This window comes from Balaenoptera borealis, assembly GCF_965194805.1.
Source record: "Balaenoptera borealis genome assembly, chromosome: 14".
Lineage (NCBI taxonomy): Eukaryota > Metazoa > Chordata > Mammalia > Artiodactyla > Balaenopteridae > Balaenoptera > Balaenoptera borealis.
The window spans coordinates 45,034,922-45,049,580 of record NC_138875.1 but is presented as its reverse complement, the minus strand read 5'-3'; the positions used below and the strand labels follow the sequence as shown (position 1 = coordinate 45,049,580).

The 14,659-nt window shown below is 38.7% G+C and overlaps 1 protein-coding gene across 12 annotated transcripts in view; it reads left to right on the top strand.

Moving 5' to 3' along the window:
- DSG1 (desmoglein 1) overlaps positions 1–14,659 on the top strand; it is a 125,563-nt gene that overhangs the window by 36,570 nt on the left and 74,334 nt on the right. For 7 of the 12 annotated variants that reach the window (XM_082354191.1, XM_082354197.1, XM_082354199.1 and 4 more), the window contains 2 exons: positions 11,821–11,929; positions 12,532–12,658. In XM_082354191.1, coding sequence (XP_082210317.1) covers positions 11,821–11,929; positions 12,532–12,658 — 236 coding nt within the window. Of the gene's footprint in view, positions 1–3,605; positions 3,798–9,339; positions 11,155–11,820; positions 11,930–12,531; positions 12,659–14,659 lie in introns of all 12 variants that reach the window. The other 5 variants (XM_082354195.1, XM_082354196.1, XM_082354200.1 and 2 more) reach the window with 3 other exon arrangements.

The window sequence follows — 14,659 nt, the reverse complement described above, 5'->3', positions numbered from 1 at the left end:
GCTATTTGTAGTTGTACCAACAAGCTTGATGGGTAGAATTTGACCTCTTACTCATAACATTGAAAACAAGTATCCCATGCACATTTTAGGCAACTATCTATAACAATTTATGTTGATCCCATCTTTCAAGCAAATATTGAATAAAATAAAGTTATTACATACTCTAATATTCCCATTAAAATTCTTTAACTGTACAAGTTGAAAAAGAAAGTTATATTCTCTAATAAGTTATTCTTAATCTCTTGAAGAAAACTACCTCATATGCTTATTAACTTGACTTTGCACAGTATAAATAGAAAAGTGAAATAAGTTTCTTTCCTTAGGAAAAAAAGAATTATCTATTCTAAGTATTGAGAATATCTAACTTTCTAGAATTTTATCTATCTATACTTTAACAAAGCCAAACTTGTGAGACAGAAACTATAATGCTAATATTTTTCTCATTCTTTTAAAATAATGATTAATAAGAGAAGTAATAAAGGCTCTAACTAATTATATTTCTTATGAATGTTCATTTTGATCTATCTATCCTAATGATCTCAAAACACTTAAACATCTAGTTGTCCCTGATTCAGTCTTTTTCCTTGTTCACTTGCTTACCCACTCCCAAGTCTACATTTTAAGTAAATTGGATCAGGGCCGATTTAAAAATCCCAGCTTGTTCATGGGAACCAACTGATTCAGAATGAATCTTTCCTAATTATTTTGTGTTCACATGGGTGTTCACTCTGGCTACTCCCTAAGCTTACAGCCAAGAGGGAAAATTACCTTTCCACACCCAACTAAAAACAAAGTCAAAGAATAATTCCTTTGGTGAGCAGCGTCACTGAATAAGCAGTTTTCACTTGGTGTGTGTATATTTTTTAATGAAGACCTGTTTGTAGATTAAGTCAACAAAGTAGTTTTCACATAGAAGAATATGCAATTCTGTTGTTCCTTTTTCTTTAGAAATTAAATTCTGAAATTTACAACCTTTATTGCCAAGTTTTTAAAATCCCAAATGACATGTGCTGTATCCTGTATGAAACAGTTTTCTTAAAGAGCAAATTAGAATTCTTTTCTTAGTCTTTTTTTAAGTCTTTCATCTCTACCCTTCCAAAATAACATCTTCTTTTGATATTATCAAATTTTATGCTGTTCTAAATGAGCATGTCTTTGAGTTAGCTCCTTTTTAGAAGGTAAATACATTCGTGCCATGGTTTTAAAAACAAAAACATAAAAACCCTGACAGTATTAGGGCACAGAACAGTTTCTTACCCTTCTGAATATAAAAGTCCAGGATTAATTACTGTCTGGTTTGACCTGGAAAAGTATCCAAGCCCTCCAGAGACGCCTGGCCCAAGCTTCCTCTATCGGCGATTGCTTTGCTTTAGGAGAACAGCATAGATTGTGTGCTCATAAAAAAGAAAAGAGAAAAATCCCCACGAGCTGAATTGATATTCCAGAGAAAGATGGAGGGGTTTTCACAGAACAATGAGAGCATACTGGTGAGGTTTTAGAGCCTCCAGTTCCTCTCTAAACCCACCTTCAGAAGGACCCCTCCCCACCCCCCGGCCATCCCCCGCGGCCCACACCTCCACGCCACTCTCCGTTTCGAAGGTGATGAATCAGAAAATCCACTCACCTCGGGAGTGGTTTCTGCCCTGGTAACTGGCAAAGTGCTCCACTTGAGGGTTGATAAACACTTTTTGAAAATGGTGGTGATGACGGACTTGGGTGGGCTCTTGCCATATAGCTGATGAGAGTCGAATTTTAGAGGCAGGATTTGGGATGAAGGCCACTGCAAGTGAAAAGAGCTACACAGAATCAGTAATGTGTGTGGATGTAGGAATAAAAACAGAAGTTTGAAAACATTTCTGTCTTCCACATGGTCATAGCCTTTACTTTTGACCCAGAAAATGAATGACTTCCTTACATGTTAAGGTACTTCTGACAAGATAAAACATATAAACATTGCATCACTATGTCATTTGTATTCTTTCTGAGTTTGGAAGAAGGCACAATCGGGCAACACAGATCCTTGTGGTGTTTATTATTCACTAACTAACCTCTGGTTTGGAAAAATTTGAAAAACTTGTCTGACCCCTTATTTTCTGAAAATTCCCCCCATTTCATAACTTTAGCCAGCTAAGAAAACTAGGTTTCTTTAGTCTCCTTTAAGCTATGCCAAGATCTCAATCAAATGAGGTAGGTTCCCGTTTTATTTTTCACAGAATCCAATAAGTGCAAACTTGCATATTGCCTGGTGTCACAGTCCACATCCTGTCTGTAAATGAATCTCAGGGAGCATTTTACAAACAGTAGAGTAGATCTTTCCATTTTCCTGAACCATATTCCCTTTTCTTCCCTTATTTAATGTCCTTTTATAGTAAATTCTTTATTAAAAAGAGAGATACATTAACATTCTATTCTGATACCCCAAATTCAAGGTTGTATAAATGGTGCTACCTAATTGCATTTTTCAACTCAATAAACTCTGTGCCCAAATATCTTTCTCTTTCTTTCTTTCTTTCCTTTTTTTCTTTTTTTTTCATACTGTTATCCTCTATTCGGGAAACAATCCACAAGAATTTACCAAGCGCTTTCCATGTATTTATTCTCCAACATTAATTTCTTCCTTCTCTGAACACTTACTAAATTATAATATAAAAGGCTCTGTGAGACACAAGTAAGCCCTAACCTTTTACTTCTAAGCTTACATTTGAATGTGTGCGTATGCTTGTGTGTGTGTGTGTGTGTGTGCGTGTAAAAGAGAGGGGTGAGTATAGGAGGGGAAAATATGTAAACAATCAATTGCAATTCAAGTCAGAATGAAAACAGCGGTAGAAGTATTTTAGATGCGTTCCTTCTGATTGTAAGACATATCCAAAATGTCAATGGAAGGAGGCAGCCTCTGTGTCTAGAGGTGGAAGCCGGATGGTGACGTGATGGGCAGAGAATGAAGCGGAGGAATTCTCTGCTGAGGCAGCAGCGTAGGGAGAAGCATGACGTGAGCCCTGCGCGGGGAAGCTGAGCTGCCTCTGTAGGTAATTTAGTGCATTCTCATTTGCCTTTGTCTCTAGGGAACCATAGGTCTCCAAGGGATGACTTTGAGGACCACACATCATGTCAAGTTAATCCACGTTCACATTAGTCCTGAACGGGTTGGATTTCATCTCTATCAGAAAGTAGCCTCTCATTCAAGCACTGTTTTCTTTTGTAGTTGGAAGTTTCCCATTTAGTTTAGACCTTGGGAAGATAATGTTTTGGACTGGGTTTGAGCCTTTAATTTTATGTGCTTTGAAATCTTCATTTTTTTAAAAAAGGAAACTCAAAAGCTAACAATATCCAACAATGAATCTAGAAAACTTAAAGTGATTTCCCAAGATTACTTTTCTGGGGGAGACTTCCTTGAACCTCTTTGTGGATTCTCAATATCACTTTCTCCACATCATTCTCCTTACTCTCTGATCACTTTTTTCTTAAACAATTAAAAATTGTTATTTTACTGATTTACTCGCTTACTCAGCTTGTATGATTATATAGTATTTCAAGTACCATGGGAGAACTTGAGGAATTTAAAGGATTTTTTGTTGCTATTGGTTTTGTCTTGTTTTGTTTTTCAGGGGAAAACTAAAAACTAAATAAAGAGGGATAAATGCTGTGTCAGGGAAGTCCAGAGCACTCTGGGCCTTGTTGTTGGAAGAGTTTTTACTGCCTGTCTAGAGAGTGAGGAAAAATTCCACAGCTCAGCCTAAGCTGACTCTGAAGATAATAAGTAATCATGCAGAGGGAGCAGAAAATACAAGCACATAAAGGTGAGAGAGAACGTTAAAAAGTGAGAGAATCTGAGGCTGTAACCAAAGGACTGAGCAAAAAATGAAGTTGGAGTGGCTGGCGATGCCATGGAAATAAGGGCAGGATGACCAGTTTAGAGTTAAACGTGTTGAGTTCATGGTGCCTGGGGCCATCCCCATCTACCTTTCTTTTCCTCCCTGGAGTAACCCCCCTCTTAGGACTCTGTAATAGCACCCTGTATACAGGGCCAAGTCCAAACTCTGTAGAAGACATTCAAGGTCCTGCAGCTGTGTCTCCGGTGTTAACTTTCCACCCTAATCTTACAACACCCCTGATCTCTCTATTCTCAAATACATCAGGAACTCTCAAATTCTGAGTCTTTGCTTCACAAGTCTGTATTTAGCTTTACTCTACCTGGTAAAGTCTGACTCATTCTGCAAGGTCCATTTAAATGTGCCTTGTAGCTAAAGCATTCTGGGACCCTTCCTGACCTCTAAGTCAAAATGAACATCTGTCTCTTCTATGCCACAATGATACTCTAATCTTACCTCCATTAAATGAGCCCATATAACATTTGACTAATAATAGCGAATTTGACTAATAAATAGCTATACACACCACTTGCTATGTTTAAGGCATTTCTTTAACTATATTTAATTCTCATAACTGACATATAAGGTACATACTATTGTTACTCCATTTTACAAATGTGCAAGCTTAAGCAAAGAGAGTTTAAGTGACCCGTCCAAGTCCACACAGCTAATAAGTGGTAGAGCCAGGATTCAACCCAACCAGCTCCAGTGTCCATACTCTTAGCCACTGTCCTATAATAAATTCCTGAAAACTAGACAGGGGTTTACTCATCCTGTCTCCCCAGGATCTCTAGTGCTGGGAATACTTCATGACCATCTATTACATTATTATTTATGTTAATATTTTTAAGTGTAAGAGGATAAATTTTAATAACTTCCTGTGATACTATGTTCTGATCATGAAGTTCTTCCTAATATTCACCTTAAATCTCCTTTAATATAGTGAAATGCATGCCCTTTGGTTCAGTTCTCAATGGATACAAAAAAGCCCCCTGGCCTTTCATTTTCCTTTTCTACCAGATCATTCCAATCACCATACAAATGTATCTCCACTTCTCCCATCAAAAAAAATTTTTAAACAAACATACAAAAAAATCTCTTGATCCCACTTCTCCTTGAGCTACCTCATTTCCCTTTTCATCCTCTATAGCACAACTCTTGGCAAGAGGTCCATACTCAAATTTGCCATTTCATCTTATCCTATTCTCTCTTAAACCCATTGTAATCAGGCTTCCATTCCCATTATTTCTCAGAAATTGGATCCAACTGATGGTCAGTTTCTCATCGTTCATATACTGTGACCTATCAGCCTCATTCAATACAGTTGACCATCTTCTCTTTGGTACACCTTCCTCACTTGAGTTCCAGGATACCACACTCTCTTTTCTTCTCCTCTTACTATTCACCACTTCACAGATTTCTTTTATTGGCTCTGCTTCTTCTCCTTTAGCTCTCATTGTTGGAATTCCACAAGACTCAGTCCTTGGTTCTTTTCTCCTTTCTTGCTACACTCCATTGATTACATCGTCTTGTCTCATGGCCTTAAAAACCATGCAGATGCCAATGACTACCAAATTTATATCTATAGCCCAAACCTCTTTCCCGAACTCCAAATGTATTTCTCCAAATGCTTATTCAACAGCTCTTCTTAATATCCAGCAGACATCTCAAACTTAACATCTTCAAACTGCTTCCCTCTTTGGCCCCTTCACTCTGCCCCAAACCTACTATAGACATAGTTTTTCCCCATCACAGTAAATTGCAACTCCACACTTCAAGTCATTTGGACCCCAAATTTTGATATCTTTTACTCCTCTCTTTCTTTCATACCCCATATCCAACCTGTGCACAAATCCCTACTCTACTTTCAAAATTTATCCAGGACAACTTCCTTCCACCTTCACTGCTACAATACTAATACTGGCAACCAAGATCTTTTACCTGGGTCACTGTAATAGCCTTCTAGCTGGTATGACTGTTGCTCTTCTCCCTCTCTAAAGTCTATTTTCCACATTACAATGAGAGGAGTCCTTTGAAAATGGAAGTCAGATCATATCAATGCTCTCTTTAAAACCCTGCAGTATACAGTATTATTAACTACAGTCACCAAGCTGTACATTACGTCCCCGGGACTTTTATAACTGGAAGTTTGTACTTTTTGACCCCCTTCACTCATTTCAGAGCTACTATTTTTTACTTTGTATACGTTTTATTGTTTGAATTTTTGTAATAAAAGCTCAAAAAGATATTTACAAAAAAACACACAAAACCCTGCAGTATTTTTTCATATAACAGAGTAAAAGTTAAATTCCTTATGATGCCTTTAAGATGGCCCTACATTATCTGTCCCACTCATTATCTCCTCCCCTTCAACTCTATGTAAGGTATTTCTGCTTTAAGATATTTGCCTTGCATATTTCCTCCACCTGAGATGTTCATCCTCCAGAAATCTGCATGGATAACTCCCTTTCCACCTTGAATGATGTGTTCAAAAATCATGTGCTCAGTAGGCTTATCCTGATCACCTGTGTAACAGTGGCAAATCCCCACTCTTAAATTTCTCTTCCCCTGGTCTAATTTTTCCACAGCACTTAACACTTTCTTATGTGCCACATAATTTACTTAGTATTTTGTTATATTTATCTTCTCCACCCACAAGACTGGAGGCTCCAATAACTCAGGGATTTTTTGGGACTATTTATTTATTTACTCCTGTATCCCAAATGCCTAAAATCGTGCCTAGCAGATGGTAGGAAATGACAACTGTTTGCTGAATGAATAGACATGAAAATAACTACCCTTCCTCAAGCTCTAGCTTTCTAGACTGAATAAATACAGTTCATTACATTAAGCCTACTTTCCAACATGAATAATTTTTTATGATTCTCCTCCAGATTTTCTCCATATTCCTAGAAGCTTACATGTTATATATCCAAATGAAACTCAGCACTTCAATAAAGTCTGTACAGTCTGAGAGTAGAAGAATAATCACAATGAAATTCTCCAAGTACTCTTCCATATTTATCATGGAATTGCTACTTGATTTCTGATATTATTCCAAGAACTAGAAACAAATATTTCCTAGAAGAAGAAACAATAAACTTGAGCTCTTTATTCAATGACAAATATACCTGGCCTCTGATAACCATATGATTTTAATGGTAGATTATTTGTTCACTAGTATAATCTCTCCCTGACCTCCTTATCGATTATTTCTACTGTACTATGAAACCCTATGGTTCTATATACAATAAAACCTAGAGTAGTTATCTACCAGCTTCATATACCATTCCATAGTAGTGCCGTTTGTGCTTCAAAAGGACATGTGACCCTTTCCTGTGGCCTTTTCTTGTCGCCAAAAAGAAACAGCTAGATTATTCTGGAAGATATACAAGGATCTTATTTGCTACTTTAGTGTAACTATGATCCAGTTGTGTCAAAGAACTGAATATGTCCAAATTTCAGAGCTAATAAGAACTAAGAAAATGCAACCTTGAATCTAGCATGATTTTTACCTTGATGCCACATTAATATCATTATCTATCAAAGTGGCAGGGTGGTAGAGTTTTGATATTTTTGGTCTATTCATGTGTTGTAGAGTATGATGCCTTGGCAGCAGGATTTGATGATAAATTTCTGTTTACTTGACTAAAGGTACATACTGGTTTTCCCTGTTAAGATTTTACAAGAGATCTTCTCAGAGACAGCAGCTGGAGCCCAACTTCTTTTGCCCCATAGTCAGTTATCTCTCTTCACGCTAGAGCCTGAGAGTCAATAGGGCATCCTGGAATCAACAAGGGCTTTATAGCCGCTTGGAATTTGGCTTGAATACCAGCTGCGTCACTTCAGGAAATATGTATTGAGTATCCATTTTATGCCAATTCTGGTTTGGATGCTGCGTATAAAATAGTTCAAAAAGAACACAAGTTTCCTGTTCTCATGGAGCTTAAATCCTGCAATTTAAATCTCTTTGGTTAAACCTAGTGGTGTTACTCAGAGTTCAACTGAGATAACTTACCAAAATAACTTATGTCAAGTGCTTGCATGATATATGTCACATTCTCGGGAGAATGGTATCCTCATACCTTACATAGTGATGTCTAATGACTGTTCAAAACATTGCCAGTCTAGTGTTCACTCTTTGGGAATGTTATGAAAGGCCATGTTGATAGAATAAAGTATTGATCTTTATGACATCAGCTTCAAAGCTTAGGGGCTTACAGACAGAGGTGGTTTGCCTGAAAAACAAAAAAACCTCATTATTAAATTGTTATTAATGAATTTGTTTAAGCATTTTTTTAACAAGTTAAGTGTCTAGCCACACGTCATCTCCTGGGGGTAACTTTCTTCTCAATCGTTCTTTTGTATAATGTATAGAGCACTTGAAAGAGAGGAAGCCTGGTATTCTCTCAAATTTTAGGGAGAAAATGAGTCAGTTATTTCACTTCTCTGGGTCTGCTTCTTCTAGAAGATGAGAGAGTAGGACTTGATCTAGTGACATCAAAGGTCCTTACAGTTGCAAGATTTCCTGGCTCTACTTTAATTATCCAAAATTTATGCTTTTTATTTTATTTTTTAAACATCTTTATTGGAGTATATTGCTTTACAATGTTGTGTTAGTTGCTGCTGTATAACAAAGTGAATCAGCTATACGTATACATATATCCCCATATCCCCTCCCTCTTGTGTCTCCCTCCCACCCTCCCTATCCCACCCCTCTAGGTGGTCACAAAGCACTGAGCTGATCTCCCTGTGCTTTGCAGCTGCTTCCCACTAGCTATCTATTTTATATTTGGTTGTCTGCATCTTTATTCCTGTCCTGCCCCTAGGTTCTTCAGAACCTTTTTTTTTTTTAATAGATTCCATATATATGTGTTAGCATACGGTATTTGTTTTTCTCTTTCTGACTGACTTCACTCTGTATGACAGACTCGAGGTCCATCCTAGGTGACCTATTTCTTTAAAGTAAACATGGCATTTTTGGATATTATATTACTTTCCTCCAACTTAGTCAACCCCTTCTCTTCAGACCCTGCTCTTATGAGTTAACAGTCTAGTGTGGAAGCAGACAGATTAACAGGAAATTACATAGCAGAATGTGATAGGTACAGGCGTGCCTCATTTTATTGCACTTCACTATTATACTTCGCAGATACTGCATTTTCTACACAGTTGCAGTTTTTGGCAACCCCGAGTCAAACAAGCATATGGGCGCCATTTTTCCAACAGCATTTTCTCACCATGTCTCTGTGTCACATTTGGTAATTTTCACAATATTTCAAACTTTTTCATTACTATTATGATATTTGTTACAGTGATCTGTGTTGAGTGATCTTTGATGTTACTATTGTAATTGTTTTGGGGCACCATGAACCACGCCCATATAAGATGACGAACTTAATTGATAAAAGTTGTGTGTGGTTTGACTGCTCCACCAACTGCCGTTTTCTGTTTCTGTCCCTCTCCTTAGGCCTCCCTATTCCCTGAGACACAACAATATTGAAATTAGACGAATTAATAACCCTACAATGGCCCCTAACTCTTCAAGTTAAAGGAAGAGTCTCATGTCTCTCACTTTAAATCAAAAGCTAGAAATAAGCTTGGTGAGGAAGGAATGTCAAATCAAAAGCTGAGACAGGCCAAAAGCTAAGGCTTCTTGCACCAAACAGTTAGCCAAGCTGTGAATGCAAAGGAAAAGTTCTTGAAGGAAATTAAAAGTGCCAGTCCAGTGAACACACAAGTGATAAGAAAGTGAAACAGCCTTGTCGCTAATATGAAGAAAATTTAAGTGGTCTGGCTAGAAGATCGAACCAGTCATAACATTCCCTCAAGTCAAAGCCTGATCCAGGGCAAGGCCCTAACTCTCCTCAGTTCTATGAAGGCTGAGAAAGGTGAGGAAGCTGCAGGAGAAGAATATGAAGCTAACAGAAGTTGGTTCTTGAAGTTTAAGGAAAGAAACCTTCTCCATAACATCAAAGTACAAGGTAAAGAAGCAAGTGCTAATGTAGAACCTGCAGCAAGTTATCCAGAAGATCTAGCTAAGATAATGAATGAAGGTGGCTACACTAAACAACAGATTTTTAATGTAGATGAAACAGCCTTATATTGGAAGAAGATGCCATTTAGGACTTTCAAAGCTAGAGAGGAGATGTCAATGCCTGGCTTCCAAGCTTCAAAGGACAGGATGACTGTCTTGCTAGGAGCTAAAGCAGTTGGTGACTTGAAGATGAAGCCAATGCTCATTTACCATTCTGAAAATCTTAGGGCCTTTAAAAATTATGCTAAATTCTCTCTGCCTGTGCTGTATAATGCAACAACAAAGCCTGAATGACAGCACATCTGTTTACAACACTTTACTGAATATGATAAGCCCACTGTTGAGACCTATTGCTCAGAAAAAAGGATTCCTTTCAACATATTACTGCTCATTGACGATGCACCTGATCACTTAAGAGCTCAGACGGAGATGTGACATGAGATTAATGTTGTTCTCATGCCTACTAAAACAACATTCATTCTACAGCCCAAGGATAAAAGAGTAATTTCAACTTTCAAGTCTTATTATTGAAGAAATACATTTCATAAGGCTGCCATAGATAGTGGTTCCTCTAATGGATCTGGACAAAGTCAATGGAAAACATTCTGAAAAGGATTCATTATTCTAGATGTCATTAAGAACATTCATGATTCATGGGAAGAGGTCAAAATATCAGCATTAACAGGAGATTGGAAGAAGTTGATTCCAACTCTCATGAATGGCTTTGAGAGGTTCAAGACTTCACTGCAGGAAGTAACTGCAGATGTGGTGAGAATTAGAAGTGGAGCCTGAAGGTGTGGCTGAATTGCTGTAATCTCATGGCAAAACTTTAATGGATGAAAAGTTGCTTTTTATGGATGAGCAAAGAAATTGGTACCCTGAAATGGAATCTACTCCTTGTGAAGATGCTGTGAAGATTGCTGAAATGCCAACAAAGGATTTAGAATATTCCATAAACTTAGTTGTTAAAGCAGTGTCAGGGTTTGAGAAGATTGACTGCAATTTTGAAAGAAGTTCTACTGTAGGCAAAATGACTTCAAATAACATTGCATGCTACAGAGAAATCGTTCATGAAAGGAAGAGTCAGTCGATGAGGCAAACTTCATTTGTTCTCTTATTTTAAGAAATTGCCACGGCCACCCCAACCTTCAGCAACTACCACCCTGAGCAATCACCCTGAGCATCAACACTGAGGCAAGACCCTCCACCAGAAAAAAAGATTCTGACTCAATGAAGCCTCAGATGACAGTTAGTAAATTTTAGTATTTTTTCATTAAAGTAAGTACATTGCTTTTTCAGACATAATGCTCTTGCACACTTAATAAACTACAGTATCTCTATAGTGATAACTCTTTTATGCACCACGCAACCAAAAAATTCCTTGAATTGCTTTATTGTATTTGCTTTATTGCAGTAGTCTGTAACCGAACGCCGAGATACACCTGTATTATAATAGAAATGATATTAGAACACACTAGTTCTTCCTAGGGAGTCAAGGAAGGTTGCAAAGACGAGAAGCCATTTGAGATGCATTTAAAAAAATAAGAAATAATTTGTCAGACTGAGAAATGAGGCGAGGGCTGGGGGAAAGACATCCCAACAGGATGAAACTACATGAGCACTGCCATAGAGGAATGAAAGGGCTTAGCATTTGGAGAAAGGATATGTAGTTCAGTGGAGAACATGCTGGAAGCTGGAAGTGATGAGGGAAGAGAGGAAGATTTGGGTCAGATATGAAGACTTGAGATGCCAAGTAAAGAATAATACTCTTCTAGCCAGTGACCTGCCCTGCTCACTGGTTTATAGAAATGCAACCTCGTGGAAGCACACGTACAGGGGCTGTCTAGGCAACTCATTGGGTATTATACTAATGGTTAAGATCCCCAGTTGTCACTCTCAATTCATTTTCCTCAGGATGGGACTGCGGACAACCCAGAAGAATTTTGGTGCAGTTTCCAACACTAGCTCTGTTACATCAGGACCCTATGACGGTTTGCATAAAGAGCTGTCTTTCTCAGACAACGTATGTATTCTTCTTTATAGGAGATGTATGTGTTGGTATTTATTGACCTACAGAAGCTATTTGAACCCCATTCAACTAATTTACCCCTTTAAATGACTGATCTAACAGGCTAAAGTACCTGAATACCCGTACAGAATGTACCTTTGCTGCACCTGTTTTGTTGGTTCTTGTTTCCAGCTGTTATGAGAGAACCTCTTTTCCCTACAAAATCTATCCTGCACCCCAGCTATGTCTAGAACACCCAGAATTCCCAAGATGTCTCATGCATGTTCATGAACGTGTCCACCCGAACATTCCATGACATCTACCATTTTCTTCCTCTCCTCGCTGGCCCCTTCCAGTGACATTTGCTCCAGGGGGCTACAGCACTCAGAGATAAGCCACTTTTACATTATTATCATCACCTTCTGTGATACATCATAGTCTCCTCCTGGAATCCTCAAAATGTAGAAGCTACAATGGGTTCTGCAAAGAAGAGTTATTAGACTTTTCTTTCCTATTGGGAGCCATGTTTTAGTGTTGCCAGTAATTAGTGTTTATAGGTTTTACTGAAGATATCATTTCAGTTTTACATTCAAACCCTCCTTTTCCAATGGAATCAGGTACGCACTGAGGTCAAGAGACAGATTGATACATGAACAACATGGTGTATTCATGATTGTTTCTACTTCTCAAACAACCGATGATTTGTTTCCTAGACCAAACTTGTCTTCCTGTCTCTCTTCACAGGTGAGAGTCTCTCCCAGGTAGCTCATCAGTCCCTCATGCATGCCTAAATTTCTGATGAGCCCATCCACACATAATGAACCCAGAGGCACACAACTGGGTGGCAGGAAGGGAGCTTTCCTTGTACTTCAGTTCATGTCTCCCACATGTCAGCAGCCCTTGCCTTTGAGGAAGGGTCACAGAAGGGGAGAACACATTTAATGTAGTTATATATTTATTCATTGAAATTACCAAATTCTAAAGGAGCTTTCTATGAAAAAATACTTTAAAAGCTCTAAAATGAAAAAAACATATCATTTTATTTATCTCCCTTTAGCATCCTTTGAAACGTTTAAAAAATAACCAAGTGGAGTCATTTACAAAAGATACAGTGATAATCAACATGAGGTCAGGAGGAGAGACAGAGACTTCATGTACTGGAAGCAGACAAGCATAGCATGGCCCAGGAGCAAAGCCTTGTCCTGGGAGAGTGAAGCACACTTGAGAACAGGACAGTATGTGTCACTCAGAGTTCTTCCTGCCCTGCCCATGCCTGAGATTTAGGGAGACAGCGGTACAGAAACTTTCACCACTGAAAGATGCTACAACGCATTATTAATTTGATGTCCTTCCATAATAAAAGAGGGCGACATTCTCTTTTCCTCTCCCCAGACCATTGCATCATGGGATCCAATTCTTTTCAGTGGGAGAGGAGGCACTGTCTGGGCAAGGGCAGTGGTGCACTTGGCATCACTAGATATGCTCATGAACACTTTGATGAAATCCTCCAAGAAATCTCGGAAATGCTTGGGGGTTCGGAGGGTGGTCTATTTGCGATCGAAGGGCATGTATTAGCAGATAGGGGCCCTGTCTGACAAAAGATCAATTACAATGAAAAGAACCAGAACTACTTATCCACCCCGTTTCCCCACAGTCTGTTCTTTATTGCCTCTCTACCATTCGTTTATCAGTTTTAGTATAACTATAACCTTTGGCATGTTTCTTGGGTGGTTCACTATCTCCTCAGAAAAGTCCCTGAACAGATTGTACTGTAAAGCACATCATTGCCATTTGTGCTTCTTCAATTCACTACGAATGTTACAACTGGACAAAGTTCCTCATCAGCTACAGAAACCCAATTTTGGACTTTATGAATGCAGCAACAGCTTTTTGTTCTTATATACTGCCTCCGGTCCAAGTTCGTTCAATTAGCTCTTAATTGGCTTACAAGCAGTGCCTAAAACACACCATCTTGAGTCATAAGGATTCTAGCGTGTCAGGATTGTTAACTCGACTGACTCCAACCTTTCTGTATCTCTTCCCTCAACTCCTTTCACCACTTCACCCCTCCCACATCTATCCCTCTGTCATTTCCCAGAAAGTGTGCAAGAGTGCTAGCCCCCTCAGAACCACATCTCACGCCATGCAAGCGTTAGCTTACATAAACGTTTTTTTTCTCCCTTCTCTCAAACTGCCTCCTTTCAAGAACCGAACATGTTTAATCTCAGCAGAGCCTCTCCACCCCTCCTACAGCCCAACCCAGAGTGTGAGCACAGGTTTTTGCATGCTCTGGGCTTCTCCTCCTCCACCCAGCTATACCTCTCCACCCACTGCCTCTGTCCCCCGCCCAGTCTACGCCTGGATGCGATCCCTGCTCTCCCAAGCTACTTACACCAGTATCTTCACCACTCCCCATCCCAAGAGCCAATTTTACTGCTCATTTGTTCACTAGATGGGGAAAAAAACCTTAGCACCCAAGTAAATTTCAGCAGTTGAGGAGGAATTCAGATGCTCTAGACAGCCACTTTCAATCCTTCAAGCATACCCCATCACAAAAAATATTTTATATACTGATCCAGTACATACACATATATACTGAAGAATATATAAATTAATAAAATACACCAGAGGAAATAACAGGGTATACCAAGTCTATCATCATGCACAGAATTAACTTACATCAATTCAATCACACATTTTTAAAAAACTGGAAACTTACATGGCGGGTGTGTACTCTTTATTATA